This window comes from Notothenia coriiceps, unplaced genomic scaffold, assembly GCF_000735185.1.
Source record: "Notothenia coriiceps isolate Sejong01 unplaced genomic scaffold, NC01 NC01_scaffold00024821, whole genome shotgun sequence".
Classification (NCBI taxonomy): domain Eukaryota; kingdom Metazoa; phylum Chordata; class Actinopteri; order Perciformes; family Nototheniidae; genus Notothenia; species Notothenia coriiceps.
Window position 1 is genome coordinate 123,139 of NW_011357522.1, and position 20,097 is coordinate 143,235.

General features: G+C 43.0%; 1 protein-coding gene across 3 annotated transcripts in view; it reads left to right on the plus strand.

Moving 5' to 3' along the window:
- LOC104955767 (ephrin type-B receptor 1-like) overlaps window positions 1–20,097 on the plus strand; it is a 105,903-nt gene that overhangs the window by 29,060 nt on the left and 56,746 nt on the right. For 2 of the 3 annotated variants that reach the window (XM_010783159.1, XM_010783156.1), the window contains exons 1-2: window positions 58–162; window positions 16,175–16,239. In XM_010783159.1, the coding sequence (XP_010781461.1) occupies window positions 90–162; window positions 16,175–16,239 (138 nt within the window). In that variant the 5' untranslated portion in view covers window positions 58–89. Of the gene's footprint in view, window positions 1–57; window positions 163–16,174; window positions 16,240–20,097 lie in introns of those variants that run through there. The other variant, XM_010783158.1, reaches the window with a different exon arrangement.

Consider the following 20,097-nt stretch of genomic DNA (forward strand, 5'->3'; position numbering starts at 1 on the left):
GGTGTGTCTGTTGATGTGGGGAAGGGGCAGATGAAGAAGTTTGACGAGGAGGTTTTGTGTTCACAATCCATTATCTTCAGGGAGGAATCATGCTGGATAAAGGTTGCTTCATGCCATTTCAAAGATGTAAGACAAATACCAGCAGACCGTGTAAACATTGCGGTGAGTGTATGCGTGCTGTCTACCTTTTGTCCGCTGTATCAATCGTTCTGTCAGCCTGTCTCCCTCTTTTTTTTTTTTTTAACCTATCTCTATTCTTTTTGTTTTTTTTACATCCCTCTTGTCTGCCATTGCAACACAATGAGAAGCGCAGGGCAACCAAAAGGCTCCTGCAGCCTGCCATTTACTTAAGAATACCCCTGTTAGTGTGTGTGTTTGTATATAGTTATGTCTACATTTGACAGTCTGCGAAGGTCAACTTGGTTCATGGCCTCCTGAGGAGAAGCATTTAAATGGGTCTCCCTACCACTGTGCCAGCTGTCTGTTTCTACTCCAAACAGCTCTGTTGGTTAAACCCCTGTTGCCACATCACGGCCCCCTGCCTTTTGGCAACACGCTAACAGTTAAAAGCTTGACATTGTTGGTGTGTGTAAACTCCCATGAGCCTTCCTCTACCTTAACTGGCATGGTGTTTCACTCGATAAATGGTCTTGAAAGTGAGAGTTTAGATTTACCTTTACTTCCATCATAGCAGGTGTCAAATGGAGCATGTTGTTGTAAAGCGATAGTTATATCGAGGCAGATAATACATCAAATTCCTCACCTCGGATTGTCCAGATTAGCATATTTGTAGCGGGAAAGGGCCACGCATCAGCAGTTCGGGATCTTTTCAAGGATTTGTGGCTTATAAATGACACCATTTTGTGGATTCCTCCCAGATTATCTTTGTGCAGATAAAGCAGAAATTGAGGGATAAATAAGAAAAGAAAAATTAAAGCATCAAGGCGTGCCAGCGCCAGCTCATCACAGTCAATTAGCTATGTAAGGCATCTCCTGGAGATATTTCACTTTGGGTAAAGCCTCTTCTGTCATCAACCTGTGTGTATGTGCATAAAAGTATCTGCCTGTGTTTGGTATTTGTGTGTGTGCGGGTGGGAATGTCTGTGTGTATGTGTGTGGGTTGCCTGTGCTTGCACATTCGGCGAAATACCTTCATATAGCCCTCCTTGTGAGATGGGGCAGGCAGGAGTGCTTGTTTTCCCACTCACAGTGGGTGTGCATTTCTTTATCTTCTTTGCCTGTCGTGTTGACTGATGGGTAATATGCTAAATGGGGCCTGTGTTTACCTCACCTGTGGCACCGGCAGGCCTCTGTGTGTGCTGGGCTGTGACAGGGAGCACTAATAATGCTTTAACTGATCTGTCAAACTTCAATCACATTGACACAAGCTCCGGTGTAGCACACTGTCCTGTTGGCAGAGGTGCTGTCACTGGACAGATGTAATTTAATTGTCCCAGTCGTAACATGGCGAATGTTGACTATGCCCTGGAAGTCAGGGAAATGGGCTGTGCAGTAGCAGTATACGTAAGTGCAGATTTGCATTTAAGTGTGTGTATTAATCAACATATATTCATGTGACAATGTATGCATATATTCAATATGTGTATGCATGAGTGTGTGTATGTGTAGTTATTTTTCTGATTATATGTGCGTATCAATTGCAGGGTTAGTGGAGCAGTGAGGCCTTGCAGTGAGTCTCTCTACTGGAGATCGTGATTTACGAGCCTGGTGTGAGCACTTCTCCCATCCTCCTGCATAACGTCCCCATTAGAGACAGCAGACACTGTGGCTCTGTTCATCATTGAGCCCCAGTCACCAGCACACCTGGGGGGAGAGAGAAAGAGGGAGGGAAAGGGAGGGAGAAAGAAGCAATAGACAGAGAGAAAAGGGCACAAAGAAATAGGAGATAGCACAGTGCATTATTTCACCATCAATTATCACCCTTTGCCTTAACAGAAACCATAACCCACTGTGTACAGCAGAGGAGGAAAAAAGGGAAAGACAGAGATTTAAAAGAAAATAGGGGATGGTGTGCAAAAGGCAGGGATAAGAAGCAGTGTTATGGATCATAGTCTACCACAGCCAGCCACATCCACCACAGCATTGCCATAAGTCTTGCCAAAGATAGCGAATGGCCCGCCTCGTTCCTTCATCTCCTCTGGCTCTACTTGCTGTTTTTTTTTTTGCTGTCTACCTATGTTCTGTACCTGTGTTTGTTTTGGTCTGTCAGCCTCATTATGTGGATCTAGCTGTCAGGGGACACACAGGCTAACAACACCCCTGGGTAGGAGAAAAAGGAGTGGTAGTGTGTGAAAACTCTCTGGGAGTCCTTCCAACATCCATCTATATTAATAACGGCACAGCCGCAGATAACAAACACTTCACGAAGCAGTAGTCATATTTGCTCAGCATACACTTAAGCCCGAGCCAAAGCATTTTACGAAATGTGCTTTGTTCACTGGAAAACATTTGGAACATTTCCTTTTATAATAGTCGTTAAAATCGTTGTTCTTGTTATCGTCATGCACAGTGTTTTGTGCTTTATCTTATTAATACAACTGCTGCACTGAGTGCATAACTATGAGTACATTGTGTTTTGTTTTTCAATCGCTCATGAGTATTATGAACTACACGTACTGCAAATATTGAATTATATATTTATGTTTCCACACTTGTAACATTTATAAACTGCTGGTACCCCGTGGCATGGAATAATTAAGACTTTTTATTTTTATTTTAAGCCTCCTTATTATTCTCTCTAATAAAGGCAATACAGAAAGAACATGTAACATAGCAATGCTCACATTTATATAAAATGTGTTCTTGGATGTAAAAGAGTCAAAAATTGTCAAATCTATTAATATTTGCAAAAAATCATGGAATGTGTTTCCTTCTCTTTATTCAGATTTGATTGAAGTGGCATTCCTAATGCAAATCCTGTTCCAAAAATATTTAGTTGAACCCTGTGAGTTGAGCGTTAGTTTTAACATTTGAAATGAAACTGCTCCTTCTGTCTTTTGGGACTCTGCAGGTCGATGGCTTAGACTGTAACACCTGCAGTCATTATTAATTCTCTGGATCAATATACTACCGCTGTTGTGTCCAGCTTTTACAATGTTCATCGTCAGATTTAAATCAAGGCTCAAAGTTATGAAAAAAAGATGGATGGAGATGATTGCATCAGCTTGACAACGCAGCCTTAGTTTATACAGTATAACTATGATTGTCTAAATGTTTTGACACAGATTTAGTGACTTCCAGCCTTGCCCACCAATCAGTTTCAAACAGATGCCATTAGTGTTAGATATACTTTCTCCTACACACACACAAAACACCCAAAGGTGCACTTATTTCCTCCAACACAAACACTGTTGTCATTTCCTCTAAAATACAGTTGGTCCTGACAGAGTGCTGTTCTCTCCAAACACCTCCAAAGCACTTGTGTCTCCACTCAGAGCTATTTACACTACCAGCAGATACTTCACACCCACACAGGACATGCACCTGCATCTATTTCAACCCAGTGACATACAACTGGAGAAATAATTTACCAGCTTGGGGCAGCTTTTACAGCTGTGTTTGCTGCTTTGTATTTACATGTGGATGCGTGAATGTGTGTGTTTCTGAGTGTGCAAAGTGAGCAGTGAGAGAGTGTTTGCTGCCACTGCTTCTTCAGCGCGAAGTAAAGAAACTGTGTGAAGTAGGTCGGCGGCACTACATATTTAATGAGGCTTCTCAGCTCTTTAACTTCCTTATTTTAGAGCGGCGAGCAGAGTGTCGCACTTTGACTCCTGGAGCACACCTCACATCACAGCAGTGAATAGCCTCATCTGGCGGGGCTGCCAAGTACAGACCTGCCTGAAAGCTTTCTGTCTTTCACTTTCTGGCAGAGAGGGTGACCACAGGCTGTCACTCTGCCTCCAGAAGCTCACCCTCTGATCCTCCCGTGTTGTATCTGTTACATCAGCGATCAACAGACCGTGTGGAAGATCCGAAATGGCAGGTTTTAAAAAAGAGACATAATAGTTGTGTTGGTTGATGAGCAGAAAGGGCCAGAGGGATGGCTGATGTTTGCGCTCTCTTCTAGTGTCACTGGACAGCTGTGACATTTGGGGCTGCGTTCTGGGCCAGAGCTCAAGCACCCGGGCGTCCTGGATGCCAAATCAGATACAGTGTGTGTCTGTATTTGTGTAGGTGGGTGGCAAGAGATCAACATTACCCACACCCTCCCTGTGGCAAAACAGACAGAATGTAATGTGTGTGAAATGTCATTTGCTATCCCAGAAGAGTTTAGTGTTTCACTGAGCTACTGCTTTGCATTCAAAGTGACTCAGAGAAAGAAGAGTGAGGAGGACAGTGAGAGAGCGGGAAATAAAGCAAAGAAATTAGTTATTTAAAAAAGGAAACAAGGAAAAGAGTGGGTTGATGATGAAAAATAAAAACAACAGCATCAAATGGAAGGACATCTAACACACATTCCTCCTGGAAAAATGAATATATATATCAGCCTTTTCCTCTTTTTACCGTCTCCATTGCCCAACTGTAAAGAAGCCCTAAAAAGCATTGAGAGGGCATGTACTATTTTTCACTGCAGGATGAGAGACCTCCACAGAAATAATCTCAAAAAGGTCTGCCTCAATCTTACTCCCTAGAGGTACAAATTATCTCTCTTTTCTGTCTTCTCTCTCATTATAAATTCTCATTGGAGAGTCTCACCTGCCTCTGTCATCCTACTGCTATAAGGTCAAGATCCTCTGCTGAAAGTTTTTCTATTAGCCCCGGGACTATTTTCTATCTCTTATTCCCTCACTGCTGAACGCAGCCCTGAAGGAAAAACAAAGCCCATCTCCAAAAATATATAGACTTCCCCAGGCATGTGAGCATATGCTGCAAGAAGTTGAATTTAGTGTTGGTTTGTAATGGAAATCATTGTATTTGCTTGAAGGCACTGGAGAGGCCAGTGGCATTTTTTATGGAGATGGATAGCGAGGAATGAAGGGGAGAATGAGAGATGATCTCAACCTGTCTGCGGTCGCCGATAGTTGAGCCAGACTCTCGGCCATTCCCCGCTTATGTACGTGTGTTGTTGGTGAAGGGGTGTTTGTGTAGATGCGTGTGTGTGGTGGAGCTTCACTAACGAGATCCCAGAAGAACAACCCATTCGTGATTAAGGGAGTGAGATCACACCGAGCATTTCCTCTCATTCACACCGGCTTAGCCAACACTGTCCCTGTGGTGAAGCACACACGGCTGGGGAATACCAAACTGAGGCAGCAATTACCTGGATCTCACAACATCGGTCAAGGGAGAACACCAGCTTAATTGAATAACACTTTCCCAATTGCATGTTGGCATATGGGCTTCCGCACACTTGTAAGTGCTGGGGAACACACACACACGCTCACACTCGCAGAAAACAATCATTGATCCATCCCAGTGGCACCCTCTCCCGACAGGGTACGCTAACCGCTGCTCACCGCTGAGACCTCCTCTCAGTGAGAAATAGAAGTGTGTCATATGATTGACTCAATCACACTTCCATACGACTGTTAAATCGTCTTATATGCAAAGTCAATTCAGGCTTAGTGCCTTTTCCGAGCCCCATGGGCGCAGGTGATAATTTGACTTTTATTGAAACTCGGCTCCGCTGGGTTCAAGGTGGTTGAAGGTTGTTCTTTTACTGCCACAGATGAGATGAAGGGAGAGCACAATATCAAACCCTCAAGGCCTTGTCTCTCCACTGTGCTCTCATTTCTGTTTCCCTACCTACCAATAGGGGAATTACTCAGGACAAACGAGTCAATTCTGTGGTGCATCCAGACATGGTTAACAACAGCGTTTAATAAGATTGGATATAGCTAGCTGGTATTAGCTTCTGCCCCATGAACACAGTCTTATTTATTACTTTTCAGTGGTGCAGTGCCTTATTCTGAGGGAGAAACTAGCAGTGAAAAAAGTAAATAAGTATTGGGAAGGCTGTATTCATGTTTCATTTTTATATAATTATTTTTATTTTTAGTCTTTGCTCTGATAAAGCCAGAGTTTTGAGTTAAACTCTGACAGTGTCCCAATGGTGATGATAGGAGGTACAGCTGGGCTCTGCCGTGTTAAATGGGTTTTGTAAGCATGCATATATCGTGTCTTTCTGTGCACGCACTTTCTTTGATCCTTTTATGCATTTCCTTTTCTGATGTGGCGTGATGTTCATGTCCGTGTTGGGGCAAGACCATTTTGTTCATGTGTTTTACTGTTCATAAATAATGCAAGTGCCACACACAAGCCAAACATGTTTTTGTACATTTTTGATAGTAAGATAGAAATAGGGTCGGGTGGTTTCCAGGAAGTGATGTGACTCTTGTGTTCAGCTAAGGCTAGATCAATTTCTGGATAAGATAACACAGGACACTGCCACATGATGCCCTCTCCATCTCAGTGACTCTCTGATTACTCTTCCATATCCCCTTCACTATCTCTTCATATGAACTGCAGGCCTTCTTTCTTCTTTCTCTCCCTCTATCTCAATCCTGCTCCCTGACCTCCATATTGGCTCCCCATATTACGGGATGGATATTTCAGTGTGTGACAGAAAAGGACAGTCAGTTCCATCAATTTCTTTGCCCTCCTAACCCCCAGGAGCTATAAAATGCAATAAGGCGTGTCACACTGAGAAGCCTTCAGAGACACGGGGCACATATTTGACATCAGCTTTATTGATTTGTTAACCCGCTAAGTTTTGTGATTATTAACCCATCACACATCAACAGCATGGAAATACACACCCACACAAACAATTATGATAACAAAATAATCGTTTTATTTCGATTACGTTGTTTTCGTAATCGTTGCAAGCCATAATCGTAATTGCGATTAAAATACGATTAATTGAGCAGCCCTAACACACGCACGCACGCACGCACGCACGCACACACACACACACACACACACACACACACACACACACACACACACACACACACACACACACACACACACACACACACACACACACACACACACACACACACACACACACACACACACTTCAAAAACAGACGTGCTTTAACCCACCCTGTGTAGCCCATAAGCCAAAGCTTTTACTGCTCAATGTCAGCTTCACATAATCCAAATGTGACCTAGACCAGGTTCTCTTCTGTCAGCCTACTTATGTCTTGAGCCAGCAGAAGTGATGAAAGGGCTGACTTCTAACTTTCATATGAGATGTTTGGAAATGTCATAGCTATATAGTGGATATACTTCCACTGTAAAGCAGTTCTCCTCATGGGATAAGGTTAAATTACATTACCATGTTTTCCCTACATGCTAGCTCTCCAACATAAACAGAGTGAGTATTTGGCACAGTTGTTGTGATGTAAAGAGATACTCCTCGGGGCCTCATGGTTCACGTCAGCAACTCTGCACTTTTAATTTGGGGTATTGATCGAGGAATTCTTTCAGATCTGTCATTATGGTGATCAAATTTCTGCTTTAAATGTTTGTACTGTAAAGAAAGAGGCGTGGGAGTTGCAAAGAGACTATATGACAGTGGGTGGGTGTGGCTGAGTGATTGGGAAGCCAGCCAAAGCCTTGTTCCACAGCCAGTGAACCATAGGGGAGTAGACTCCCTCTCCCTGAATGCTGTTTTGTAAGGTGAGGAGCATGATAAGAGTTGTAATTACCTAATTTTACTGCAGCAAATTGCAAGGTTTCTTAAAAGCAGACAAGCTGGCTGAGGTAATATCAGCAGTAATGAGTATTGTGATGGTTGTGGGAGGCTAGAGCTTCTTCCGTCTGGATTATTGCTTGGTCGCTGCTGCTCTGCTGCTACAGCAAACCTTAGCAGATCCTGGGCTCATTACTGTGAGGTTTAAATGGTTTAATATTGAGTTTCTCAATGTGCTACGTGTTTTGCAACCCAATAAGTGTGTATATTAAGCATTAGGATTATTATATTATACACATACAAAAATGGGAAATACACTTTTTTTCTGATTTGGATGTACCAAAATGAACCCTTAGCCAGAAATCTGTCCAGGCGCTGCATGTCAGTCATTGTGTGTATAACATATCATGTGCTTGGTCTGTATGCACACACATGCTGTGATTTGTATGTTCATTTCCAAAGTTATAAGCTATATCTTTACTGTAAGGTAGTAACAGCAGACAATGCCAGTGTTTTATTGGTCCCTGTGGGAACGCATTAAATGACGGCCTGCTAAAGTGACTGCAGAACTCCCTAAGCAGTGTCATCACTGCCAGACTTATTGCAAAGATCTACATGAGGAGCGGTCATATTTCTCCTGTGTGCGTCAGGAGCAAAGAGAAAAAAGAGATCTTTGAAATGCCATATCCTTCATCAGAATGCTGAACACCGTGTTTCACCAGATTATGCTGATATAAATTAACCTTTTCATGGAAATGTTACCCAAACTGTTAAGGCTGGAACTGATACATATGTTCTGAAATATGTGAGGGGATTCAGCTTACATTTATCTGTTTCTAGCATAAAGTCCATATCCCCTTATGGTTAAGCTAAATCTTTGCACCAAACCGCCTTTTTTTGAGAAGGTGGTATGTGGAAGTCTTTGTCGAAAAAGTAATTAGGTTGTTTGCTTAAATTGACCCATAGGATGGGACTAATTATTGGTTAGATTTGTCGTATCTGTCTCTGGAAATGGTTAGAATGTAATACAGCATTGTTTTACTCTCCTTTACATCCAGTTAGCTAGAAAATTACTTTGAAGGCATTAAGAAGTAGAAATAGAAGAATTGGGAGGGATGAAACCCTCTTTAATGGTCACACATGCAGAGCACACAGCACACACAGTGAAATGTGTTCTCTGCTTTTAACCCATCCTAGTACCAGGAGTCTAGTACTAGGAGCAGTGGGCAGCTAGTGGGCAGCTAGTGGGCAGCTAGTGTACAGCGCCCGGGGAGCAATGGGAGTGAGGGGGGATGTCCGGTGCCTTGCTCAAGGGCACCACGGTCGGGGACTTGAACCGACGACCCTACAGCTCACAGTCCAAGCCCCTACTGACTGAGCCACTGCCGAAGAAGAGATAGGAACTTTATTTAAGATCCAGTTGAGAAAGAAGTGTTAACTGTGTGTGTGAGAGAGTGTGTTTGAGTGTCTGTGTGTGGGAGTAAATATTTATTTTTGTAATAAGCACAGGTCAATGGGTCAGAAGAAAGAGCCTTGTATAAAAGCCGGGAGATCCTAAGCTTAGTATTGTCCCTCAGACTGATGCTTATAGGTATATTGTGGTTTTTGGGTGTGTCCCCTCTTCTCCTTATCCTGCATAGAGCTCATGCAGGAAGTGAACCAAACCCCCATGTAGCCCGTCATTAACCGCAGGCAGAGAGAAAGAAAGATAAGGGGAAGTAATAGAAGCGAGAAGGCAGAAAAATAGACTCGGTAGAAATGAAGAAGATGAAAGACGGTGGTAAATGGAGAGTGAAGAAACGCGTGGAAAAGAGGAGGAGAAAGGATGCGCTGGGATTACACTGAGGGAGGGCGAGGGGGAAAACAGATGGATGTGTGGGACAGGGAAGAGGGAGGAGAAGAAGGTGGAGGTAAAGAGAGAGCGAGAGGGCTGGGTGGTGGGGTTATGATGAATTAAAGATGACACTCTCCGGCAGCCTGGTTTCTAAAGATCACTCTGTCTGCTAATGTAATGTTAATGAATGCAAATGATGTGCCTAACCTCTCTCCCCTGACCAGGAGAGAGGGAATGGGTGGGAGAGAGAGAACAAGGACGGAAGAAAAGGAGGGAGAAACAGAGAGGTGTGAAGTGTGCGTATGTGTGGTGAGGGGGTTGTATAATTGTTTCTGTTGCAAAGCTGAATGAGAGAGTGACCATGACGATATGATTAGATACGTGAGCTTGTTGTCTCCAGCCCTTGGTGTGCATTGACTGTGTACCTGTCTGTTTTTGCCTACCCCGCCTTAAGGGGGGTTGTTGTGATTTCCTGTTCCCCCTCCACAGCAACTGTATTGCAAACCGGTAAGGGGGAAAGAGAGCGGCTGCTGTGCCGCAAGGTTGAATCTTAAGTTGTATGTGATGTGGCAGCCCAGATGTGTAAGGCCAAGAGAATGTCACCTTGCTGTGATGATAGGATAATTCCATCAGGTTGTGCAGATACTGCATGTTTATTAATTTCCCTGTCTTGTGAGGCATTCTTGCTAACATCTGCTGCTGATCCTACTCTAGCTTCTGTAAGTCCCCTCTTCTGTCTTCTCTCAGCTGTATTGGCTGTATCTCTTATCCCTGAAGCTGACCTGGTCTTCTTTCATGCTGAAAACATTATTTTCACTCAGCCAAAGCGAGTGTCTGCAAGCCCAGAACACTGTTAATACATTTGTGTGTGTATGCAATCTGTGCTTTTTGAGCTTGTTCACTTATTCCCTCTGTGGCTCACCGATGCGCTATCCCATCACTCCCAGTTTATGACTCAAAGGATGGCAGATTATTTTCTGTTCAATTTTCAAATGAGCGACATTGTCATTTCTGTCTTCAGGGAGACATAGAAGTAACATATTTCTTTTGATACATTCCTGTTGACTGCTCTGTATCTTCTATTTAAAGCGAAAAGCCTTCACTTTGAGTGACAAGGCTTTAGTGTGGCACAGATTAGAGAAGTCATACATCTGTGTTCACACGGATTGTCTTCTCTGTTGAACACAGTGACTCAATCAAAGACATCACCTCTTTCATATTCTTTTTACCCTGAAGCAGTGATCTGACATAAACCCAGTCACCGTGTTTTAAATCAGCTCAATGCTGTCAACCATGTTGGACTTGAGCTGGTCCTGTTTTCCAGTCCAATACCCACTCTTTCTTGTGTGATTTCCCAGGTTGATGGGAGTGAATAGTGTCCGTGTGACAGACTTCCACACGATTTGTTCAGAAATGACTTCAGTGTGTCAAAAACGTTCCCTTTTTATTCATAAATCCCCTGAGTGGACGGCTGATTAGTTGGGGAGAAGCAGCAGCCTTTACTCATGTTTGTTTGTCACTTTGTGTTCAGCCTCATATTAAGATGCCAGACTCAGCAGGCTACCACAGGGCTTCATCATTGTTAAGTGCTCATTTCAATCCCGCTGATTTCTCATTTTGTTTTTTCATCTCGGTCTTTTCCTCTGTCTGTCTATTCCCCTTGAATACCTCCTTGTCTTTGTCTTCACATCTTGATTCCATTTCTAAGAAAAGATAAACCCCTCTTAAAAAATGTTGTTCAAGGCCCTCGGATCTGATATCAGTTTGTCGCTACAATCACAAAGAGTAGGCCCTCTCAGCCCCGCATCCAGCATATGGACATGATTGTCTCATTGAATTACAAAGCGCACCCGCATCCTTGAACAGGAGACCGTTGTGGGGGGGGGGGGTTGGGTAGGGAAATCCGCAGAGAATGGCCTGCCATATTGAGTAAGGAGCCAGGGAGCTTGAGAGAGGCGCTTCAGCACATGTTCTATCGACCAGCAGCCATACAATCATACAGACATGGCAACAAAGGGGGGGAATTATACAGACGTGTTGTGATTCTGACCTGTAAACTGAGGAATTAAAATCAGACATAGAGGCTCAAAGAAGGAGGAGAGATTGGCGCATCCACTTATGCCGCTATGTTTCGCTGAATTCTCGTATAGTTGTTATTTGCCCAAAATGCAAGCAACATGCAATCATGTGTGTGCATGTGATGTACCATGCGACTGCTTGTTGACGTGTAATTGTGTGAAGAGGGCTGCCTTATCGATCTGTAGAGCAAGGCCCCATCAATGTTTAATGCAGTCTCTCTCGCTTTTTCATTTCTCTGCCTCCCTCTCTCTGTATCTGTGGAAACAGCCTACCATTTGGTATTGATCTGCCACTTGCTGCTAATGAGAAGGAACTGTGCTTTCTGGCAATGGAAGCTAGGCCCTCCGTTGAGCCTTGATTTTGGCTCGACTTGTGGCTTCTGGGTTTTGACAAGAACACTGGGAGTGTATCAGCTTTAGCGAGCCATACACAATGAGCCAAACCACATCCGTTATATGTTTGAGAGTAACTAATATTCCGCGATGTAGTCACAATACATCCCCCAGCCTTGCAGCTCTTTGAATCTATACCAGGCAAGCTACCCTGACACCTACAAGCTATTGTTTTCCAATTGATTTATGACTTAGTCAACATTAAGCTCTCTATGTTAATAACTTTCCCACAGACTGAACTGCTAGTGAACCTGGCAGTGTTTAATTTATTGGAGCTTGCAGGTGGAGCTGACATAGCAGAATATGAATGCAGGAGAAAACACTCTGGCCTACCCTCCAAACATAAGGGACTACAGCTAGTTGTTGTCTTTCCCTGTCTTCCAAATGACTTGGTACAAACTGATGGGAGAGATAGTAACAGGATGTGCGGTCAGACTTTACTGCGATTGGAATCAGCGAAACATGGAAAGGGAGGACAAATTGTTTAAGGGTGTCTTATAGGCTAAGCTGAGGAGTAATGGAGCGTTAAATTCCTGGATCCCACATACAGTGAGGAAAGATAAGTTAAAGGAAAAATGTTTTTCAGCTACTTAAAATGCATATGTACAGTTACTAGACAACACACAGAAAACGTTGTTTGAACAATACAAATAAATGTATCTGTGTCTAAAAGATGTTCTCATTTAAAAATTACCAGAAGCCAATCTGACAATGTTTCCTTTAAAACGATAATGATATGTTGCTATGAACCTAGTTGTTTTTCGCAGCTTAGGTCATTTAATAAATTATAATTTCAACAATAAACCTGAATTTGCCATAAAAGAGCTGGCTTATCCAATTAATGTGGGTTGCTTGTTTTAAAAGGAATCTCTTCAAATCCACTTATGATTAAATGGATGAATGGTCCACATAACAGCTAATTTAAAACTCACACACATACACGTACACAAGGGACATTTTCCAAATCCCCAGTGCCAGTGGACAGGTGTGTGAGCCTCGGCATGACGGCTGTGCGAGTCCCACCCTGTCGCTAATAACCACTTAGCATACTCCATTCACTCATCTGCTACTCTGATATTCTGCTAATGGTGGACATTAGGTCACATGATATGGCTCATCCTGCCCTCCCAAGGGCCTTTGACCCTTTTTTTTGCTTCCTACCCTCGCCATCTTGCACCTCCTTCCCCCTTCCTTGCTTTTAAAAGGAAATGGGAAATGGCCTACCAAGTGCCCGTGTGATTTGACTAAAGCTTCTGTGATTTCCCCTGAGAAAGGGTTGGCAGTCCCCACAACGCTGGCTGGCGCTTAGGGTTGTTTCATGCTCCTATCTCCCCAGCTGACAGCGAGTCGCACAGGCAGGCAGGCAGGCAGGCTGGAGCTAGCTGGCTGACTGTGTAAACTAGACAAGGCAAGGCTGATCTTAGGGAAATTGAAATACTCTGATGGAAGCTGGTGTGAACAAGGCTGTCACTGTAGGGGTACACAGAAAATTGCTCTCTGAGTTGGCTGGTGAATGTGTGACTGCGTGTGTATATGTGTGTGTGTATGTGCTCAGCATGTGTGTCCGTTTGTGGCTTAATGTGTATCTGTGTAAGTGCTTGTGTGAGCAGCTGAATTACCTAGGCTAATTGGTTTCATGTCTGAGGACAGTTTCTCCCAGTAAGTGGAGATTGAGAATGAAAAGCCTCTTTCTTTCCTACCGGTGGCTTGTCACTCATCCTCTGTGTACTTGTTTTTTACCAAGACCACTTGAACTGCAGATGACGGGCTTCGAGTGCTCCATCATTTGGAATGATTTCCAAATCACTGCAAGTTCAGTCAGATTCCAAGTAAGCAACAGCTGGTGGTGTGTGCTTCCTGTGGAGGAGTAGGTAAAGGGAGGGTGCTTAGGGCTGAAACCTCTTCTTGAACAAGGACAGCGTCTGCTGGTTGTGTCTTTGCATTCAATCAGAGTGAGATTTCTCTCTTATCAACGACACGTGTGGGCGTCGCTACTCGCTAGCCAACCGTTGCTGTGATAGTGGAAGACTTCCAAGCCAAAGACACCATCCGCCGTTGCTCTGAAAATCCCCACACAACCTGCTTATCTACCAGAGATCACCCAGACATACCATCCACTCCTCTGTCTCTGTTTTTTATCTGTCTGGCCACAACAGACTCTACTCAGGGCATGTTGTGGCAGGAGACATAAAAAACATGAAATATGCCCTGGTTCACTCTCAATAAGAGGGAAGGTTTAAGCCAGAAATAAACTGTCAGTAACCGGGGAAGTTATGAATCTATCATTACACTGCTGAGGCCAACATGTCATCCAGTCCATCACTCTATAAATCTATCTGTGTGTGAGAGAGAGGAGCAGGATCGACAAGTCATACTTCTCTCTTCTTTCCTCTGGTTTCCGCATTTCAGTCTGCCAACAGGGCAGATATTAATCAAAACGGGGGGAACTGCCAAACGTATTTGTCTAAGATGTGTCACTGAGGATTAGTAAGAGGTAATCTTTGTCTTATATTACATAGACATGGGGCCAGATAAGACACCTTGTGTAATACAAGTCGAAAGTGAGATAGAGAAATTCTCTAAAACTGTTCCCCTATGACAGATTTTTCTTTCAGAGACCATAACTTTTTATTGTCTCATTTTTGTTTGCAACCAGAGCACGATATAGTAATACAAGGTGCATCTTGAGATTCAGTAAAAATGCTCAGAAAATCCCAGAGAAACACAAGATATCTTTGCCCCTTGTCAATAAAGAAGGGCTGTCAGTCGATCAAAAATATTTAATCGCGATTAATCGGAAATTTTTTATCTGTTCTAAATGTACCTAGAAGAATATTTTTCAAGTTTTTAATACTCTTATCAAAATATGAGTGGACAAATATGCTTTATGCAAATGTTTGTTTATTATCATTTGAACAATGACAAATATTCTCATAAATATTAAACATAACAACCTCTGAACATTACAAATATCCACCTCNCTCTCTCTCTCTCTCTTACACTCTCTCCCAACCCTGTGTACTCCTTTGCACTGAGCCAGTTGCTCAAACAGACAAGCCTGTTTACAGTTGTCGGCGAAATGCCGCTACTCTGTCATCAAAACAGTCAAAGCATGAGACTGAAGTTCCCACTGTGGGTCAAAATAATGTGCTGTGATGTGCAGTCAACACATTGGATGCGATCCGAATTATCTAACGCCCCTCGTCCTCCACAATGTTAAGCTGTAGCCACCCATTTAGCTATCGCTGTTGTTGTCCAGGCGTCTTTTGATGCGTCTCCCCGGCAAACTTTCACGCGTGGTCTGCCGCAAGCGAGCGGCAGGAGCGGGGCTGTCAGCATCAGCTGTGTACTTGGCTTGCTGTTTAAAACACTTTTTTTGTATCCATATCTCTCGCTAGAATCTCCCACCATCCAACTAACAACAACGTCAAGCCTTTGGGCTCTGAAACTATGGGAAGGGCCGAGGACAAATACACATGCGTTAATCGCACGTTAAAAAATAATTAGTGGCATTAAAAAAATTGTGCGTTAACGCATCATTAACGCGTTAAATTGACAGCCCTACAATAAAGCTCCCTCAATACTGCACATTTTGGAAACATCTATATTTTATAACCTTGGTTTGAGAAGAACTGACACAAACAGTACTGGGATATCTGCCAAAGTTTCCATTGTATGTCCCCACTCAGAGTAAACACACTGCAAAGGCCTTGTCTTGGAGGGCTTCCTCTGCATTTGTGAATCCGTTTTTTGTGTAAACAAACAATGTGACACATTTTAGCACTAACATACAATCACATGCAAACCCATGCTGTGTTACTCATGTGCACTCAGACAAATACAACCACATCCACTCCAATGCATGCACACGCCCGCACACAGACAAAGGCAGGATGCACACACTGGTTGTCCTGCTCACACAGAGAGAACACAATCCAAAGCACAGCATTCAACAGCATGACAGAGGCTCTCCGACATTCCTTCCAGCAAAAGTGCCAAAGCTTTGTTTCCATGTCTCTTGTCTTAACAGAAGTCTTGCAGAGATGGATGAAGCGCTGTGAAGGATTCATCTCCTCTCTGTGCATCAATGATAGTGTCAAGTGATCACTGGGGCTTGAATGCAGTTCAACTCTGTGGAATGATACTCAAAATAGCTTTCCTGAGGCTAACCACTGTCTTCCTCTCTCTCTCCCTCTTCCTTCGCTGCAGAGACCGTGATGGACACTCGGGTGGCCACAGCTGAACTGGGCTGGACAGCATATCCAAATTCAGGGGTGAGTCGGATATTGCTAAGACTTAAGCATGCTGGGTAAAAAATTGTGCAAACTATTTCTGATGGGAAAAATATACGGTGATATGTAACATGAAACACAGTGCACGTACAGTTCTACAACCAGACAGACAAATAGGCAGGAAGGCATTCAGGATGGGAGTATAGACTTAAGTAGTGCCCAATGTATCTCCTATTATGGGTATTATTTTCTCTGTGCCCTAGCTCATAATGACTTAATGACATAATGGGCCCACCTAAGCCCCAGAACACAGTACCTAAGTCCCTGTAAATGGAGGCTGGGGGATACCATAGACATAATGATACTGTAATGATACATTTATGCTGGGAAGTGGAGGTATTAGGATGAAACGGAGGAGGAGGAGCTAAGAAGATGGAAACGCTCAGGGCTTTGTCAGATTTTTGGAGAACTATTTTCAACTTTCAGGTAGTTTCATGCACATGAAAGCGTTGGAAATGGAAGAAAGTGCAAAGTCATCTGAATCAGAACAGGTTTCTTTTTTTCCTGAAAGAATCACAGTATCAAAAGTATGATTGCCCTATTACACTAATGGATTTAAAGACCATTTTAGGGCCTTTTTCTCTTTGCCCTAATTCAATATTTTAAGCTCCATAGACTAACACTGATAGCATGAATCTGGCAAGAGCCGTCCAGAGAATGACTTTTTCCTTCATTTTCTGGGTCTGTGGGTCTTTATGAGGCATTTAACACGTGTGTAAAGGGAGGTTTTATTGCTCTTAAACAGAGCTTTGCCTCTGTTTAAACATTGGAGAGTGTGGCAGTCCACATTTCCTTTAGTTTCCCTAAAGGAGTATTAACTAAAACAACCAGGACCATGGAATAACCAGAAAGATTGTTTATGTGTATACAAATGTATGTTTGTGTGTGCATATATATTTTCACTCACCTAATATAGTTTTGTAATATAATTGTTTTCATGAGTTAGTTTATTAGTTGGGTCCACATTTACATAATTTAAAAGTATGCAATGGAATAAACATGATTTTTAAATAATGGATCATCCTCACACTGTCAATTTCTTTGTGTGAAGAGGAAGTATCTAGTAACTAGAGACATCTACAGTTCTATTTCCAGTAAAGCCTGTTCAGTTCAGCAAGCCTCCAGGCACACAGAGCCTCCTGTCTGTGTTGAGCAGAGTTTTTTAAGCTTCTCCTAGTGTAAAGGTTCAGGCACGGAGAGACCTGCTGTAGGGAGAATACACTCATACCACTCAATGGAAGAACTGAGCATGCTCCATAGCTGCTTTGACCTTGCTGGAAGTGTGTGAGTGATGCTGGGTAGAAATTCACACACACACACAAAATACAAATTCACAAAATGTTATATAATGGACATATTGCATGTAGTCATGGCAAAAGGTCAATCTCATATCCATGGCTGTAGGCTATAATAAGGTGAACATTGGTGTCTATTTAAATATACAGAATGTGTTAGCCATGTGAATACTTGTATAACTACACTTACATATTTTCATTTATTTTAATAGTAGTGGATTTGTTTGTACTGTATTTGTAAGTGGTCAATTTATTTGTCTTTGTTAACCTGGTAACTGCCTCTCACACACAACAAGAAAAAGGGCACTCACACAAGAGTTGTCCCTTTGCTATTAAATACATCTCATTACTTTATTTTTGTAACTTATCCTTCTGGAGTGTATACGAAGTGTGTGTGTGTGTGTGTGTGTGTGTGTGTGTGTGTGTGTGTGTGTGTGTGTGTGTGTGTGTGTGTGTGTGTGTGTGTGTGTGTGTGTGTGTGTGTGTGTGACTGGGTGTGTGTGTTTGACTGGGTGTGTGTGTTTGTGTTTGGCTGACCTGGGGGGTTAATTTTGAAGGATTGCAGAAGCAGTGTCATTAGTTCCAGCGGTGTAAACACAAGGACATATCAGGGTTGGCCATGTGAATGTATAATGGAGCGGCAATATGCGGATGCACACTCCCATGTTTGCCTCTGTCGTAGAGGAGGGCTCAGAAGGAAAACAGATGTGTACAGCAAACAATATGACAATATACTTTAATAATGTACATTTTTGCTCCATCTTTTTCTGTTGTTTCATTTCAGTTGGATATATTCCACTTTCCCCTCTGTGGACTTTCCCCTCCCATTACTTTTTTCTCTGTGTCTGTCTCCCCTTTCGAGTCATTCCTGACTTTCTTTCTTTCTTACAGTCTGTTTTCCTTTCATGCACACCTACCTAAGGAAATAGAGTCTCCTAAAGACACATGCCCTCAACCGTGCTATGTTTTCACGTGACGGATCTAACATTAAGGACAACACACACACATATAACACAACCTGTTTTCTGAAACCTTATTTAAATGATGAACCTGGTTTTTCTTCATTAGGCTTTCAAAGAAAATCTAACAAAAACTATGTATGTAAAAAACCTCTTTACCCTAGTTTGACCAAACTTTAAAGTTATCTCACTTTAGTTGTGGACATAAATGTGTTTTCTCACAGTATCTGGTTTCAGTGTGAACAATGTATGTACAGCAAAGTGAAGTAGGAGAAGAGTAAGTGTTTGTTCTCTAGGTGTTTTTAAAGACATGGTGCAAAAGGTGTTTGAAATACGTGCCAGAAGAAGAAGTCTCTTTTTCTCTTTTTTTCCTTATACTCTTCCCTGTTTTAACTTGAAATGTTTTTATGTTGCCAAAACAGGGTAAGAGCCTGGAAATAAAACACTTTTTTTAAAAACATTTTTAAAAAGTGATTTTTCTTCATATTCCTTAATGACTTAGTATGGGAGTTAGAGAAAATGTGTTTTGCTGGATGACGTTTGGGGGAGTGGGGAAGAGAGGAAAGGGCAGAGAGTGTGGGATGAAAGGAGCTGTGAGAAGAGATGTAGAAGTTATGTCTGAGCAGCTGAAAAGGGTTGCAGGATCAGGAACAGGGTTGAAAAGGGAGGGATTAGGAAAACTGGAGCGAGAGTGCAAGAGATCAACTTTGTGTGAACAGGACTAAAAAAAGGCAGCCGTGCAGAACTTCAATATGGGTGTGCGTGTGGAAGAGAGCTTGGGTTAACTTGTGACTCTGGGAGGTCACAGACAGAGTTCAGGCTTTAAGGTGAGAGCCTTGAGGGGAGGGGTGTTGGGGGGTTAAGGGGTATTAAGGGCGGCGGTGGCTGCGCTGACATAGGCTGTGGGTGTTGTCAAGCGTGGAGAAACAGGGCAGGTTGGTGTGGGGCTTGGGAAAGAGGGGGATAAAGAATTTGCCAAGTGAGCAGACAGGGGGAGAGGAGGACAAACACCGGGGGACACAACAGACATGACAAGGTGCTGGGAGTTAGACAGAAGCTGAAAGATGAAGAGATTTGAGAGAAATCCCTTTGGTTGGAACAGGTGCAGAAGAAGGGATTAAGAACAGAATGGATATAACCCTGACATGCTTGTGTTTCTCACTTTCTTGTAATTCCACATTGTGGACTTGTGTGTGCTCAGGTTAATGTTCAAGAGCCTGAGTTCTGTGTTGCAAATCTGCGTCTGCACATTTGAGTGGGCACAAGTGCTCTTTCTGGTGGTGACACATTTTTGACGGTGCCCAGCCTGGGCTTAAGCAAAGCTCCTGTGAGCGTTAACTGGACAGGTGCAGCACACACTCAGCGATTCCTAAAGAGCACCGATAGATCCATAACAGGCATCTCACCATCTGCTGACCAGACTCGATACACCTCAATTATTCATATCCTGACAGACAGACAGACAGACAGGCAGCAGCTCAGCCAGCATAAGGGAGCACAGGAGGGAAAAGTAAAGGGAGGAAAGTGAAGAAGAAAGAAAGAGGCTGATTGAATGTAGATAATAAGAGTCAGAGGGAGATGGAGAG